The sequence below is a fragment of the Giraffa tippelskirchi genome, chromosome 4 (genome assembly GCF_054371585.1).
Source record: "Giraffa tippelskirchi isolate mGirTip1 chromosome 4, T2T-mGirTip1v1.2.pri, whole genome shotgun sequence".
Lineage (NCBI taxonomy): Eukaryota > Metazoa > Chordata > Mammalia > Artiodactyla > Giraffidae > Giraffa > Giraffa tippelskirchi.
In genome coordinates this window covers 33904998-33919817 of record NC_137278.1, presented here as the reverse complement: position 1 = coordinate 33919817, position 14820 = coordinate 33904998, and the positions used below count along the sequence as shown (strand labels likewise).

General features: G+C 37.2%; 1 protein-coding gene across 1 annotated transcript in view; it reads right to left on the bottom strand.

Annotated features, from left to right (window-relative positions):
- BABAM2 (BRISC and BRCA1 A complex member 2) overlaps positions 1-14820 on the bottom strand; it is a 408503-nt gene that overhangs the window by 25828 nt on the left and 367855 nt on the right. Inside the window, exon 11 of the mRNA XM_081484262.1 lies at positions 11737-11890. Coding sequence (XP_081340388.1) covers positions 11737-11890 — 154 coding nt within the window. The remainder of the gene's footprint in view (positions 1-11736; positions 11891-14820) is intronic.

Genomic DNA, 14820 nt, shown 5'->3' with positions numbered 1-14820 from the left:
TGGTTCATTATTCAAGATAGAGCTAAAGCTATGTACAAGATATCAAGGTAGGTAACTAGTGGGTTCAACTTTTTTTTTCAGTGATTGTTGGTTTTGTGTAGATTAAACAATTGAAGGCTGGAGTTTTTCCACTTTTCAAACCAGCTATACTGGCACCAAGAAGACACAATCACAGAGGGTAGCAACCATGAATGAGGCAGCTTAGAACTGAAGAATCTCTGGTGAAGTCACTGAGCTGAGGGACTGTTTTACAGGGTCACACGTGTAGATAGCAATGCTGACTCTGCTACCTTCTAATCAAAAATCTCTGTTTTTCCTCCAGGGATGATGACATTGATAGGCAACATCTACTGAATGCTCACAACATGCCATATCCTATGCTAGACAATTCACCTGTATTATCTGTGTAGTGGCAGAATTCTAAGACAGCTCCTATGTCCTCACTCCCTGGTGTATACTCCCTGTATAAGCCCCAGGACTGTAAAAATGATGGATTTCATTCCTGTCAGTGGGTTACTAATGCAGGAGATGCAAGAGATGTGGGTTTGACCCTAGGAAGATCCCCTGGAACAGGGAAGTGGCAACCTGCTCCAGTATTCTTGCCTAGAAAACTTCATGGACAGAGGAGTCTGGCTGTCTACAGTCCATGGGGTTGCAAAGAGTCATACATGACTGAGCAACAGAGCAAACACACACACAAGTGGTTTATGTTACATGGAATGGATTGATGACTTGAAGGAAGGGGTATTAACTGGTAATCCTGGACTAATCAAATAAACCCTTTAAATCTGAGTCTAGATGTCAGTGACACAGTCAGAAACTGGAAGTATGAGGATTTCATGTACCACTAAAAGTTTGACAATGGAGGGGCCTGCATGACAGGGAACAGCCTCTAGCTGACAGTCAGCAAGAAAACAGGGACCTCAGGCCTACAACCACAAGGATGTGAATTCTGCCAACAATTTAAATGAGTTTGGAAGAGGCCCTGAGCCTCAGATATAGTAACAGCCTAAGTCAACACCTTGACTTTAATCTTTTGGGACCCTGAACAGAGAAGTGAGGAAGGCTGTGCTGGATTCCTGATCTACAGAAAGTATGAGATAACAATTTGTGCTGTTTTAAGATGTTAAATTTCTGCTGTTCATCAACAATAGAAAATCACATACCCTACTTGAAATATCAATAACCTCAGATATGCAGATGACACCACGCTTATGGCAGAAAGCAAAGAAGAACTAAAATAGAGGAAAACAATAGAATGGGAAAGACTAGAGATCTCTTCAAGAAAATTAGAGATACCAAGGGAACATTTCATGCAAAGATGGGCTCAATAAAGGACAGAAATGGTAGGGACCTAACAGAAGCAGAAAATATTAAGAAGAGGTGGCAAGAATACACAGAAGAACTGAACAAAAAAGATCTTCATGACCCAGATAATCATGATGGTGTGATCACTCACCTAGAGCCAGACATCCTGGAATGTGAAGTCACGTGGGCCTTAGAAACCATCACTATGAACAAAGCTAGTGGAGGTGATGGAATTCCAGTTGAGCTATTTCAAATCCTGAAAGATGATGTTGTGAAAGTGCTGCACTCAACATGCCAGCAAATCTGGAAAACTCAGCAGTGGCCACAGGACTGGAAAAGGTCAGTTTTCATCCCAATCCCAAAGAAAGGCAATGCCAAAGAATGCTCAAACTACTGCACAATTGCACTCATCTCACACGCTAGTCAAGTAATGCTCAAAATTCTCCAAGCCAGGCTTCAGTAATACGTGAACCGTGAACTTCCAGATGTTCAAGCTGGTTTCAGAAAAGGCAGAGGAAGCAGAGTTCAAATTGCCAACATCCAATGGATCATCAAAAAAGCAAGAGTACCAGAAAAACATCTATTTCTGCTTCATTGACTATACCAAAGCCTTTGACTGTGTGGATCACAATAAACTGGAAAATTCTGAAAGAGATGGGAATACCAGACCATGTGACCTGCCTCTTGAGAAACCTGTATGCAGGTCAGGAACCAACAGTTAGAACTGGACATGGAACAACAGACTGGTTCCAAATAGGAAAAGGAGTACGTCAAGGCTGTATATTGTCACCCTGCTTATTTAACTTATATGCAGAGCACATCATGAGAAATGCTGGGCTGGAAGAAGCACAAGCTGGAATCAAGACTGCCGGGAGAAATATCAATAACCTCAGATATGCAGATGACACCACCCTTATGGCAGAAAGTGAGGAAGAACTAAAGAGCCTCTTGATGAAAGTGAAAGTGGAGAGTGAAAAGTTGGCTTAAAGCTCAACATTCAGAAAATTAAGATCACGGCATCCGGTCCCATCACTTCATGGCAAATAGATGGGGAAACAGTGGAAACAGTGGCTGATTTTATTTTCTTGGGCTCCAAGATCACTGCAGATGGTGATTGCAGCCATGAAATTAAAAGATGCTTACTCCTTGGAAGGAAAGTTATGACCAACCTAGATAGCATATTAAAAAGCAGAGACATTACTTTGCCAACAAAAGTCTGTCTAGTCAAGGCTATGGTTTTTCCAGTAGTCATTTATGGATGTGAGAGTTGGACTATAAAGAAAGCTGAGCTCTGAAGAATTGTTGCTTTTGAAGTGTGGTGTTGGAGAAGACTCTTGCGAGTCCCTTGGACTGCAAGGAGATCCAACCAGTCCATCCTAAAGGAGATCAGTCTTGGGAGTTCATTGGAAGGACTGATGTTGAAGCTGAAGCTCCAATACTTTGGCCACATGATGCGAAGAGCTGACTCACTGGAAAAGACCCTGATGCTGGGAAAGATTGAGGGCAGGAGGAGAAGGGGATGACGGAGGATGAGATGGCTGGATGGCATCACCGACTCGATGGACATGGGTTTGGGTGGACTCAGGGAGTTGGTGATGGACAGGGAGCCCTGGTGTGCTGCGGTTCATGGGGTTGCAAGGAGTCGGACACGACTGAGTGACTGAACTGAACTGAACTGATGAAGGGTGGTGAGAATTTCTTTACTAAACTCCTCACAGGACTACAGTGATGATTTCAAGAAAGTGTGTAAGGGTGCATGATAAATGGCAAAGTCCACAGGGCAGGAAGAGGTGCCTGGATGTCATGCAGGTGTATCTTTTCTTGGTGACTGAGAATCTCAATGTCCTCTGCATGTAGGCTGGACATGGCTCTCTGATGGCTTGTTCCAAAGAAGACATTTAAAAATAAGTTTTTTTTTTCTCTTTTTGGAGGTGAAATTATTTTCCATTACCTTTATTTGGAAATTACCAAATAAAGTGGAGCATAAAGTTTCTTTCGTTTCTAAAATTCTTTAAAAGTTAACTGACTATTTAAAGCCAAAGTAATAACAATATATTGTGGGATTCATGATATATGAAGATATATCAGAGGACAGCAGAAAGTATAAAGAGAATTATACTGTTTTATGTTTCTACATTATACTTGAAATGTTATAGTATTAATTCATCATAGGCTGAGATGAATTAAGAATGTATTTTAGTGTGTTAAAAACTAAAATATGATACATAGAGCTATAACTTAAAGACCAAGAGAAGACAGAATGGTATACTAAAAAATACTCAAATAAATCAAATGAAAGATTTGGAAGGGAACAATAAAGGAATAAGGAACAGGGGAAATTAAACAACAAATAGTAAGAAAGCAGACTTACATGCAACCGGCTCATTAATAATATGAAATGTAAATGAATGAAATACTCCAATTAAAAGGCAGAGATTATCAAACTAGATTTAGAAAAACAACCTATAAAAGGTTTTCTTGACATATAAAGGAACACACAGGATGAAAGAACAAGGATGAAAAAAGATATACCATGCAAAAAATAAGTACAAGAATGCTGGTGAAACTAGATTCATATTAGACACAGCAGAATTCAAGTGAAAGAGTATTATCAGAAATAGATGAGTCATTTTATAATGATAGAAGGGTCAATTTATCAAGAAGATGTAACAATTCCAAACATATATGTATGGAAATAACAAAGCTTCAAAATGCAAAAAGCAAAAAAATGACAGAACTAAAAGGAGAAATAAATGTATCCAAAATCATAGGTGGAATTTTAACACTTCCTTTCAGTAACTGATATAATAATAACCACACAAAAAATAGGATATAGAAGACTGAATAATACTAACAAGTAACTAATATGTATACAAAACACTATACTCAAAATTGCAGGACATACATTTTTTTCAAGTTCACATGGACTATTTATCAAGATAGACTATGTATTGAGTCATAAAACAAATCTTAACAGATTTCAAAGGATTAAGCCCATACAGATTATAATTGACCAAAATAGAAATTAGATATCAGTAACAATAAAACATCTAGAAAAGTCCCCAAACACTTGATATTCAAGCAGCATAATTATAAATAACTCACGGTCCAAAAAGAAATCACAAAGGAAATTTAAAAAATTTTCTAACAAAATGATAAAGAAAAACAACATATCAAAATTTGAGAGAGACAGCTAAAACAAACCTTAGGCAGAAATTTATAGCTTTAAAGGCTTATATTAAAAAAGAAGAAAGGATTAAAATCAATGATCTAAACTTCCATTTTGAGAAAACTGAAAAAGAAGAAATTAAACTGAAAATAAGTCAAAGGAAATAATAAAGATAAAAGCATAAATGAACAAAATGGAAAACAAACCATGGGAAACAAATCAACAAAGTAAAAGGTTGTTTCTTTGAAAAGGTTAGAAAAACAGATAAACCCCTAACTAGATATTTTTTAAAGAAAAGGGGGGAAGAGGATAAAGATACACATTTTTACTACAAGGAATAAAAGAAGTTATATCACTATATCCTACAGATATTAAAAGGAAAGTAAGACAATACCATAAATAATTTTATGCCAATCAATTCAACAACTTAAGTATGATGGATAAATTTCTTTAAAAAATAACCCATAACTTGCTAAAACTAACAGAAATTGTAAAAATCTGAATATCCCTATATGTAGTACAGATATTTAATTTTTTTCACAAACAGACTCTACCAAACATTGAGGAAAAAAATAATGCAAAACCTACACAAAGTCTTTCAGAAAACAGAGGAGGAAGGAAAACTTGTCAATTCATTTTATGAAGCCAGTTTAGTGCTACTATAAAAGTCTAATAAGGACAATACAAGAAAAGTAACTTCTGACCACTATGACTCAGGAACATAGATATAAAATTCTCAATACAATTTTAGCAAATTGAATCTAATAATATAAAAAAAGACAAAATATCATGACTCAGAAGGGTTTATTTATTGCTGGAATGCAAGGTTGGTCTAACAGTAAAAAACTAATGAATGTAATTCTCCATTTTAACAGAAAAAAGAAAAAACACAGGATCATGTCAATAGATACAGAAAAAGCATTCTACAGAATTTAATACTCAGCCATGTAAAGCTCTCTTAGCAAAGTAGGAATATAGGGGAATTTCTTTAATCTGCTGAAGACATCTAAGTAAAACCTAATGATAACATTAACCTTAAGGTGATATATAAAGCCAAATGTCTGCACACAGCACTTGTGTAAAACAATGAACTGGAGGTCCCAGTCAGTACAGAAGGTTAAAAAAAAAAGAAACAAAAAAAATAGAGATTATAAATACTGGAAAGAAAGAAGTAAAGCTGTTAACAGATGATATGACTGTTTATGTAAAAAATCCTAAGAAATCTACAAAAAAGCTACTAGAACTTGGTAGGATTATAAATTTAGCAAAGTCAATACAGAAAAGTCATTTGAATTCCTACATATTTGTAACAACTGGAAAATGAAATCTGAAAAACTATCATTCACAATAAAAGCAAAAACATTAAAAATATACAAGAGTTCCACATAAAATCTTAAGACATATCTGAGATAAAATATACACGATCTAAACAAAAATCATGTTGTTGATTGGAAAACTCAGTATTGTTAAAATGTCAGTCAGTACTTTGTTGAGCTACAGATTCAATGCCATCTCAATCAAAATCTCAGCAGGACTTTTTTGAAGGTTGGGGTTAGAATTGGCAAACTGATTCTAAAATTTATACAGGAATACAAAGGACTTAAAACAGCCAAAACAATATTTAAAAAGAAGAAAGTTGGAGAATTTACATTTCCTGATTTTAAGAACTATTGGTATATAAACAGAAAACTAGATAGAATAGAATATCCAGAAATAGACCCACTCATATATGGTCTATTTATTTCGATAAAGGCGTGAAGGTAATTCCGTAGGGAAAATAAACGTTTTTCAACAAATGTTGCTTAAATACCTGGAGATATATAAACAAAAAAATTAATTTCAGCTTCTACCTCAGATCATACCCCAAAACGAATTTGAGATGGATTATAGACCTAAATGTCAAACCAAAACCAAAGCTTTAGAGAAAGACAGAGGAGAATCTCTTCATGCATTTGTGGAAGGCAAATAATTATGAGGATACAAAAATATTAACATAAAAATAAAACACTGATAAAATAGATTTCATTAAAAATTTTCTGCTCATCAAAAGATACTGTTAAGAAAATGAAAAGGCAAGCCACAGATTGGGAGAAAATATTTGTAATACATATTTCTGACAAATATATAAAGAACTCTTAAAACTTAATAATAAACAGACCAACAACCTGATTAAAAATAGACAAAATTTGAACAAACACTTCACAGAAGATATACCAATAAGCACATGAAAATATGCTTATCAGTGGAAAATTCTGAAACAGATGGGAATACCAGACCACCTGACCTGCCTCTTGAGAAACCTGTATGCAGGTCAGGAACCAACAGTTAGAACTGGACATGGAACAACAGACTGGTTCCAAATAGGAAAAGGAGTACGTCAAGGCTGTATATTGTCACCCTGCTTATTTTACTTATATGCAGAGCACATCATGAGAAACGCTGGGCTGGAAGAAGCACAAGCTGGAATCAAGATTGCCAGGAGAAATATCAGTATGCAGATATGCAGATGACACCACCCTTATGGCAGAAAATGAAGAAGAATTAGAGAGCCTCTTGATGAAAGTGAAAGTGGACAGTGAAAAAGTTGGCTTAAAGTTCAACATTCAGAAAACTAAGATCATGGCATCTGGTCCCATCACTTCATGGCAAATAGATGGGGAAACAGTGGAAACAGTGTCAGACTTTATTTTCTTGGGCTCCAAGATCACTGCACATGGTGACTGCAGCCATGAAAATAAAAGATGCTTACTCCTTGGAAGGAAAGTTATGACCAACCTAGATAGCATATTAAAAAGCAGAGACATTACTTTGCCAACAAAGGTCCGTCTAGTCAAGGCTATGGTTTTTCCAGTAGTCATGTATGGATGTGAGAGTTGGACTGTGAAGACAGCTGAGCACCACAGAATTGATGCTTTTGAAGTGTGGTGTTGGAGAAGACTCTTGAGAGTCCCTTGGACTGCAAGGAGATCCAACCAGTCCATCCTAAAGGAGATCAGTCCTGGGTGTTCATTGGAAGGACTGATGTTGAAGCTGAACTCTAATACGTTGGCCACCTCATGTGAAGAGTTGACTCATTGGAAAAGACCCTGATGCTGGGAAGGATTGGGGGCAGGAGGGGAAGGGGACGATGGAGGATGAGATGGCTGGATGGCATCACTGACTCAATGGACATGGGTTTGGGTGGACTCCGGGAGTCAGTGATGGACAGGGAGGCCTGGCGTGCTGTGATTCATGGGGTTGCAAAGAGTCGGACACAACTGAGCGACTGAACTGAACCGAACTGAATCATTAGAATATCAAAATTAAAAGCTCAATGCAATATCCCTTCACACCCTCTGGAATAGCTAAAATTAAAAAGACTGACACTACCAAGTGTTGGAGAGGATATGCAATAACTAGAACCTGACATATTAATAGTGGAGTACAAACTGGTACAACGATTATTAAAAAGGTGGTCAGTTTCTTATAAAGTTAATCATACATACATTCCCACTCCCAATTATCTACCCACAGAATTGAAAGCATGTCTATTAAAAACTTATGTAAGAAAGTTCATAGCAGCTGTATTCATAAAAATCCCCAAACTGGAAACAACCTAAACACACGCATGCAGATGAATGCATTAGTACATTACAGTATATTCAGATAATAAAATATTACTCAGCAGTAAAAGAAGGAATGCCATAACAGGTAAGTCTAAAATTAATTATGTTGAATACAAAAGACATGAAAGAGTACAATCTGTAAAGTATCTAGAAGAGGAAAGACTGAGACATGGTGATAGAAAAAAGCATTGTTTTGGGGGTGAGGAGACTAACTGGAAAGGGGTAGAAGGTAACTCTGTTGAAACTCCACCAAAAGATACACTTGAATCTGTCTACTTCACTGTATATAAACTATAAGTGTACCTAAATTATGCTACAATAAATATGTTTAAAAGATACAGATAACTTTAAAACAAATATGCAAAACCCTTGCCTTCAAAGGACTCACAGGTTGATGAAGGAAATGAGATGTATACAAAGATGTGAAAAAGCAAAGAACAATACAAAAGAGATTTCAAAGCAGTCTATGACCAACAGTCAACCAAAATTGGAGAGAGGTGAAAGAACTGCTTGTAAGTTAACATGGATGGAAAACCATAAGGAAGACTGTGGAAGCAAGGGGAGAATTGCAGGAGCAGAAAGAGAGCAGGAGGAAAGCAGCAGACAAAGGCATCGTAAGTCAAAGCAGAAGCTAAATCCAACCAAGGGTCTTTCCCATGTCCACCCCGTAACTGACCCTTCACCTCAAGCCTATCATAGGGAGGAGTACAGTCTTGTTTTACAGGATGAAGTTTGGGAAGATTAATAGCCCTGCCCAAGGCGACAGAGCTTACAGATTAGAAGTTGTGATGGGAACTGGGGTGCACATGACCCCAAAGCCTGTGCTCACCCAGCAGAGGGGATTCACTTGTGAGGACAGAATTTGCTGGACAGTCATGAGCAAGAAGTACAAGTCACAGGAGAAGCCCTGGTCAGTGCCAGAAAGTGGCCTTTCTGAGTTCACATGTTTAGAATTTTGCTCTATGGGAGGGAATAAACAGCTGACTCCACTCCAAGGGCTGTAGTGCTGTTCATAAACCATGAGAGTGTTTATGTCCTGGGCAGAGCTCTCCAACTGAATTAGAGCCTTGTGTACACTGTGTACATACAGTATTTTCACAGGACAAAGAAGCAGGGAGTGTAAGGAATGCTGCAGTTGGCCTCTGTCTCTTTCTATCCTGTCTCTTCACCTTCTCCCCCAATCTCTAGTCTGTACTGCAGGACAGTTATCTGGTTGTGCTTATCCACTACCTGGACTTCTGACACAGGTTAGGGAAGTTATTTGGGTCAGTTTAAGACAAGAGTTTTTAAACTACTCCTTTCTAGCATGAGCTGCTGGCTTTCTCTTTTATTACACTTAAAATGTATCCATCTTCACTATAGTAGAAGGCAGATTTTTTTTTTTTTTAACATTACTTCAGATGTTTTCTTTAGGCTGGTGGTAATGTAAAGCCAATGTCTCTTGCAATTTTGAACCAATCTGTTAAGATAAACAGGCTTCACTTACGATATGCCTACACTAAAATCATAGGCTCTGGTCTGGAACTCCTTAAAGACTCAATTCATACATGCTAAAATGTTTACTGAAAAAGTACGTGTGTCTATGGGCATACACATGCACATGTGCATACACACACACACACACACACACACACACACACACACACACGGAGATAACTTTGCCATGGAAACCACAAAAACACGGCTAGTTTAGACTCCACAGCACATACCACAAATAACAGGCCATCTTTTAAGGGCAGATCCTATGTAGACCCAAGGAAAGCCCAAAACATTAAACTGCAATTCCTCAAACATAAAACTTATTTATTTCATAATCCCCCTTTTCAAGTTTATTTCAAGATAAGTAAATCTTACTCATCGCCATTAGTTACCTTTGCGTATGTTTTGTTTTTTTCCTTAAGTAGAATTTCAGACTTGGGCATCGTGGACAAAAAGGAAAAACACAGGGAGGAAGGGCACACTGAAGGTTCAGATAACAACAGCTCTGGATTCCACATATGAATCTGAGGCAATCTGGGTTTCTAGAGCAAGTTGTCCTTTCATTATTTTAAAGACTCCCAACTCTGCTGTAAGTGAAAGCCTTGTACTACAGAGAGCATAGGAGATGCCAGGGGGCACCTGGGGACCGAAAGAGAACCCACAGTGGGGAAGAAAAGAGCAAGAAGCCTTACCAATCAAGAACATTCTAGGTCTGGAAGGCCAGGTTTTACTAGTAGACACTTTAAAAAACCATCACAAGTTTGATATCATAAAGGCTTTGATCTCTCCTGCTGGGCTATAAATTCCATGACGACATGGAAAATTTCTGATTTGTTTATCACCATATCCCCAGCCTTGGGCACACTGCCTGGAACATGGGAGATGCTCAGTAAATACTGGATGAGCAATGAAGAGGATGCTGAATTGATACTCTTCATCTCTCTGATTCTTTGGATCTGATCATCCTTTAGCTGGAATCACAGGTGTGAGCATACAGCCATATCATAAAGTAATAACCACCTGCCACTCTGTAATTTATTTTTGGAAATTATGACATTGACCCACTCACTGTTGCTTCAGTCTAGGAAGGCCATGGTTCATGAACACTGGTGCTCCAGATACTAAAGTCTTACCTATAAAAAACACTCTGCATTTATATTTACCTATTCCATATGACTGGGGAACACTTTCTATACAGAGGTTCAAGTGCAATAGTTATATCTCCAAATTCCAAACTCCAGCTAACTTCAACCTCAAATTCCCAACTTATTTCCCTAAGGATATTAATAGTTCTAAGTTATTTGTATAGCCATTTATTAAAGATGATGCAGGCCCTACTCTGGGCAGTGGCTGCAGAGATGCAATGAGGAATATAACTCACTCTGTTCCTTCAAAGGCATTACAGTTCCATATGAAAAACTAGGTACTGGATCCACATGTTGACTAATAAGACCAAAATTCTATTTGTTTACTGTCTGCTGAAATTTCCCATTTTAAAAAATGTGAAAGCAGCTGTCAATAGTTTCATCATAGACACCGTTTATCCATAACTCCAATTCCCATCTAGTAAATAGAATCTAATCTAAATAGAAAAGTAGATTTCAAAGATATCCTGTAACCTATTAAAAAAAAAAAAAGGCAATCTACCTGATGAGGCTAGACGAGGAGTTGGCTAACTTTTTCTATAAAGGGCCAAATAGCAATTACTTTTGGCTTTCCAGGCCATATGTGGTCTGTTTCAACTACTCATTCTGCCGTTGCATGAAAGCAGCCACAGAAGATAAGTTTAAAAATGTGGATGGCTATGTTTCAATAAAACTTTATTTATAAAAACAGGCACAGGGCAGTAGCTTGCCAACCCCTGGACTAGATAAACAGTATGTTACCTATTTTCAAGAAATAACAATTGATTCAGGGGACTTCCCAGCTGGCCCAGTGGTTAAGAATCCGCATTGCAATGCAGGGGAAGAAGGTTCAATCCCTGGTTGGGGAACTAAGATCCCACATGCTGTAGAGCAACTAAGCCCAAGCACCTTTGCAACTACTGAGCCTGCATGCCACAACTAGAGAGTCCATACACCTCAAGGAAAGATCCTGCAAGTTGCAATGAAGATCCCTTGTGCTGCATCTAAGACCCAACACAGCCAAATAAAACAAAAACAATGATTCACTTACTTTGCTCTTTTGGCCATTTCATTTCCATCCCATCGGGGGCTGTATGGGTAGTTCTTCTGGGCCTGGGAATAAAGCTGTCCACTGTTGGTAAAGTGATAGACAGATTGGAATGTGAGAGTTGGCTGATCTCGAGGAAAAAACAGGGGCAGGTCAACTGTAAAGACAGAAGAAAAGAAAAGCAAGTTAGGGCTTAAATGCATCTTAATACACGTTTTTGGCTAAATACGAATGGTGGGTACAAGATTCTACTTAAACCATAAACAATGGTTGACGCTTGGTAATAGGTATGGAGAGAGAACCCAAGAAATATGTTGGCCAAAAAGTTCATTTGGGTTTTCCAAGCTTTTTGGCCAATCCAATCCAAAGTGTCTTCCCTGCCTTCAAGGAGTTTATGATCTAGGTAGAGAGGCAAATCACCCATAAATAAAAATTTAACCAATATGAGGCGTGATGTGTAGGTAGGTACTGAAAGAGTACTATGAAATGGTCGCAGAAACTGGGCAACCCCAGCCCCCTGAACTGCTGTGGCACTTATTGCCCTGTCTAGTATTCACAGGGAAGTTAGTTGTATATCTCTTTTAAGTATCTATTATATCATAAACTCATCAAAGGCTGGGCTGTGTCTTTCTCATCTAGAATTTGAAGAAGACTGTTCTTAAAGAATGGATCTGGAAAGGGGATCAAGAGGGCAAGTGATGATCTTTCTTTTTTACAGGAGATGGCAACTGGGCCACCAGAAAAAACAAAGTATATCACTTCATTTTCAATCTAGTAGTGAATTTTGATACTGAGCAGTTTTACATTTTTCCGTATATGTTACCATATATATCTCCTCAATCAGTACGAGCTGCTTAATGGAATGCCACAGGGACTACATATGTCTACTGTTATAGTATATACTGATTTTAATATTTGCTATTTACAAATATTATGTGCTTTATGTTCATTTTGGGATACTTGAACTCCATTTTTAAAAATAAAATGACTTCCCATTTTCAGTTCAGGCAAACTATCACTAAAAACACAGACTGTTTCAATGTCAAATTCCTCAAGGCATATAATATGTGAGTAAATGTTACTCATTCCAAGGACACAGAAAAAGGCACATCAGTTTAAAAAAATAATAACAAGAAAAATGTGTATAGACTTTTCTAGCTTCACAGAGTACTTTTATATACTTTATCTAATTTGATACCTATAATTCCTTGAAGCAGACATTATTTTCACCAGCTGCATTTAATAAATGACATACTTGAGACTCCAAAAGGTTTATTGACTTGTTCATACCATAGCTACACAGAGGCAGGACTCAAATCTAGTCCTGTAATTTAAATCCTAAGCTCCTTCCACTGGCTCACGTTGCCTTTTGCTCCTGGGTTTACCACTCACTATGTCAAAATTACAACTTAGTAAGCTAAAGTCTCTACTGTGAAGGATGTACAGGGTTCATCCTTTTGGCTCCATGAGGCAAATATAGGAAAGAAAAAGACATACTAGATAGCTATACATGTATCACCGTCAGTTAGGGTGACCTTTGACTTGGAATAGGCCCACCAAGTACCCAAAATGATTTTTTGAAGGAAGTTAGGCTCGCAGCAAACTTAAAACACAAAAAACTGTCCAGCTGGTAAGGCCTCTTAGACCTCTGAGTATATCTGACTCTGACTCAGTGATGTAGGGGGTTTCTACAGATGAATCACCCCCCAACCAAAGAAAAATGGCAAGATTTTGAATGTCCACTCTTTAGTCACATTTTCCAAGTGCCTCAATGCAGTTTCAATACATGTCTGTTTGTGCCAAAGCAAAAATTTGGTAACATATAGGAATAATACAAAACATGAAAAACAGACTAATTCACATGATAAGCACTTGGATTCAGAAAACCCTTTTGAATCCCTTCATCTTACAGAGTTTGATATGAAATATCTTCAGTCATTTGGAATAAATATCATTTTCCAAAACTGTTTATCTCTCTTCTGATTACTCATTTCATTTTCTCTGATTAATTTTAGAAAAAAATGCCTATTCACATGTACTTTAATTTGACTTCAACCATGTTTATATTATATGTTTCATACGTAAAATAAGATTCAGATTAATCTCCAAAGCAATAGCTAGAGCATTGGTGCAAAGTATTTAACATGCAAGTTTCCCTTCAAAACAGCAGTAATTTTCAATAATAAAATTCAATGGCAATAATTTACCAATTCAAAGTAAGTATAGTCATCATTCAGTATCTAAGCAATATAGATAATATCAGAGGCTTCATGACTCTTAAGTTACCAGCTTTCTGGGGCTTTAAAATGCATTCTATTTTTTGTTCCTGTTATTTTGTTCTGTAGAAAATGAGTCACTGGTATTTTGATAGGCTAAAAAATGATTTTCCCACCTAGTCCTGAAACATCCACTCTGACCCCCTAAGTGCCCAATTAAGACCAGGAATAATTCAAAATATAAACAAAATTTTATTTACCTAAATGAGTAAGTTATTCTGATTTTATAAAACCTGTTAGCTGATATGTACCAAGATGTCCCCAAAACTATTTGATTACATGATTATTTTGCCGTGGAGATTTTTCTTAAAAAGTGTAGCTGAAGTCAATACTAAAATTTGAACACAGTAGCTACATCATTAGAAGAGGTAGGACTGGTCAGAGTCCTTCAAAGATAAAAATTGGTAATCCACATATTAATTCACATATGAGAAAATAAAATTAAAAAAATATAAATATCTTGCTCAGTTTAACAAGGGTGTATCCTGCCTGGATCAGTCAGCAGAAGGATGACTTCTTTAAAAATGTTCTATGCATAAGAAGGAGTTAATAACTAAAATACCTATGAGAAATACTTTGCATTTTTCTTATAAGAATGATTTGAATGGTACAAGTTAGTTAGAATTAAACAAAACAAAATTTGTTTTCCTTATCCCCAAATGCTTCTGATACTTGACATTTTGCCTACAGGCCACGTCGTGATTTTTCTGACACATTAAAATAATGACCGCTGAGCCTTCAAACAGCTAACTCGCTTTAAGAAACTCCTAAGCTTCTAGGCAGTTTGGGCTCGTCGTCTCAGCCGTGTTAA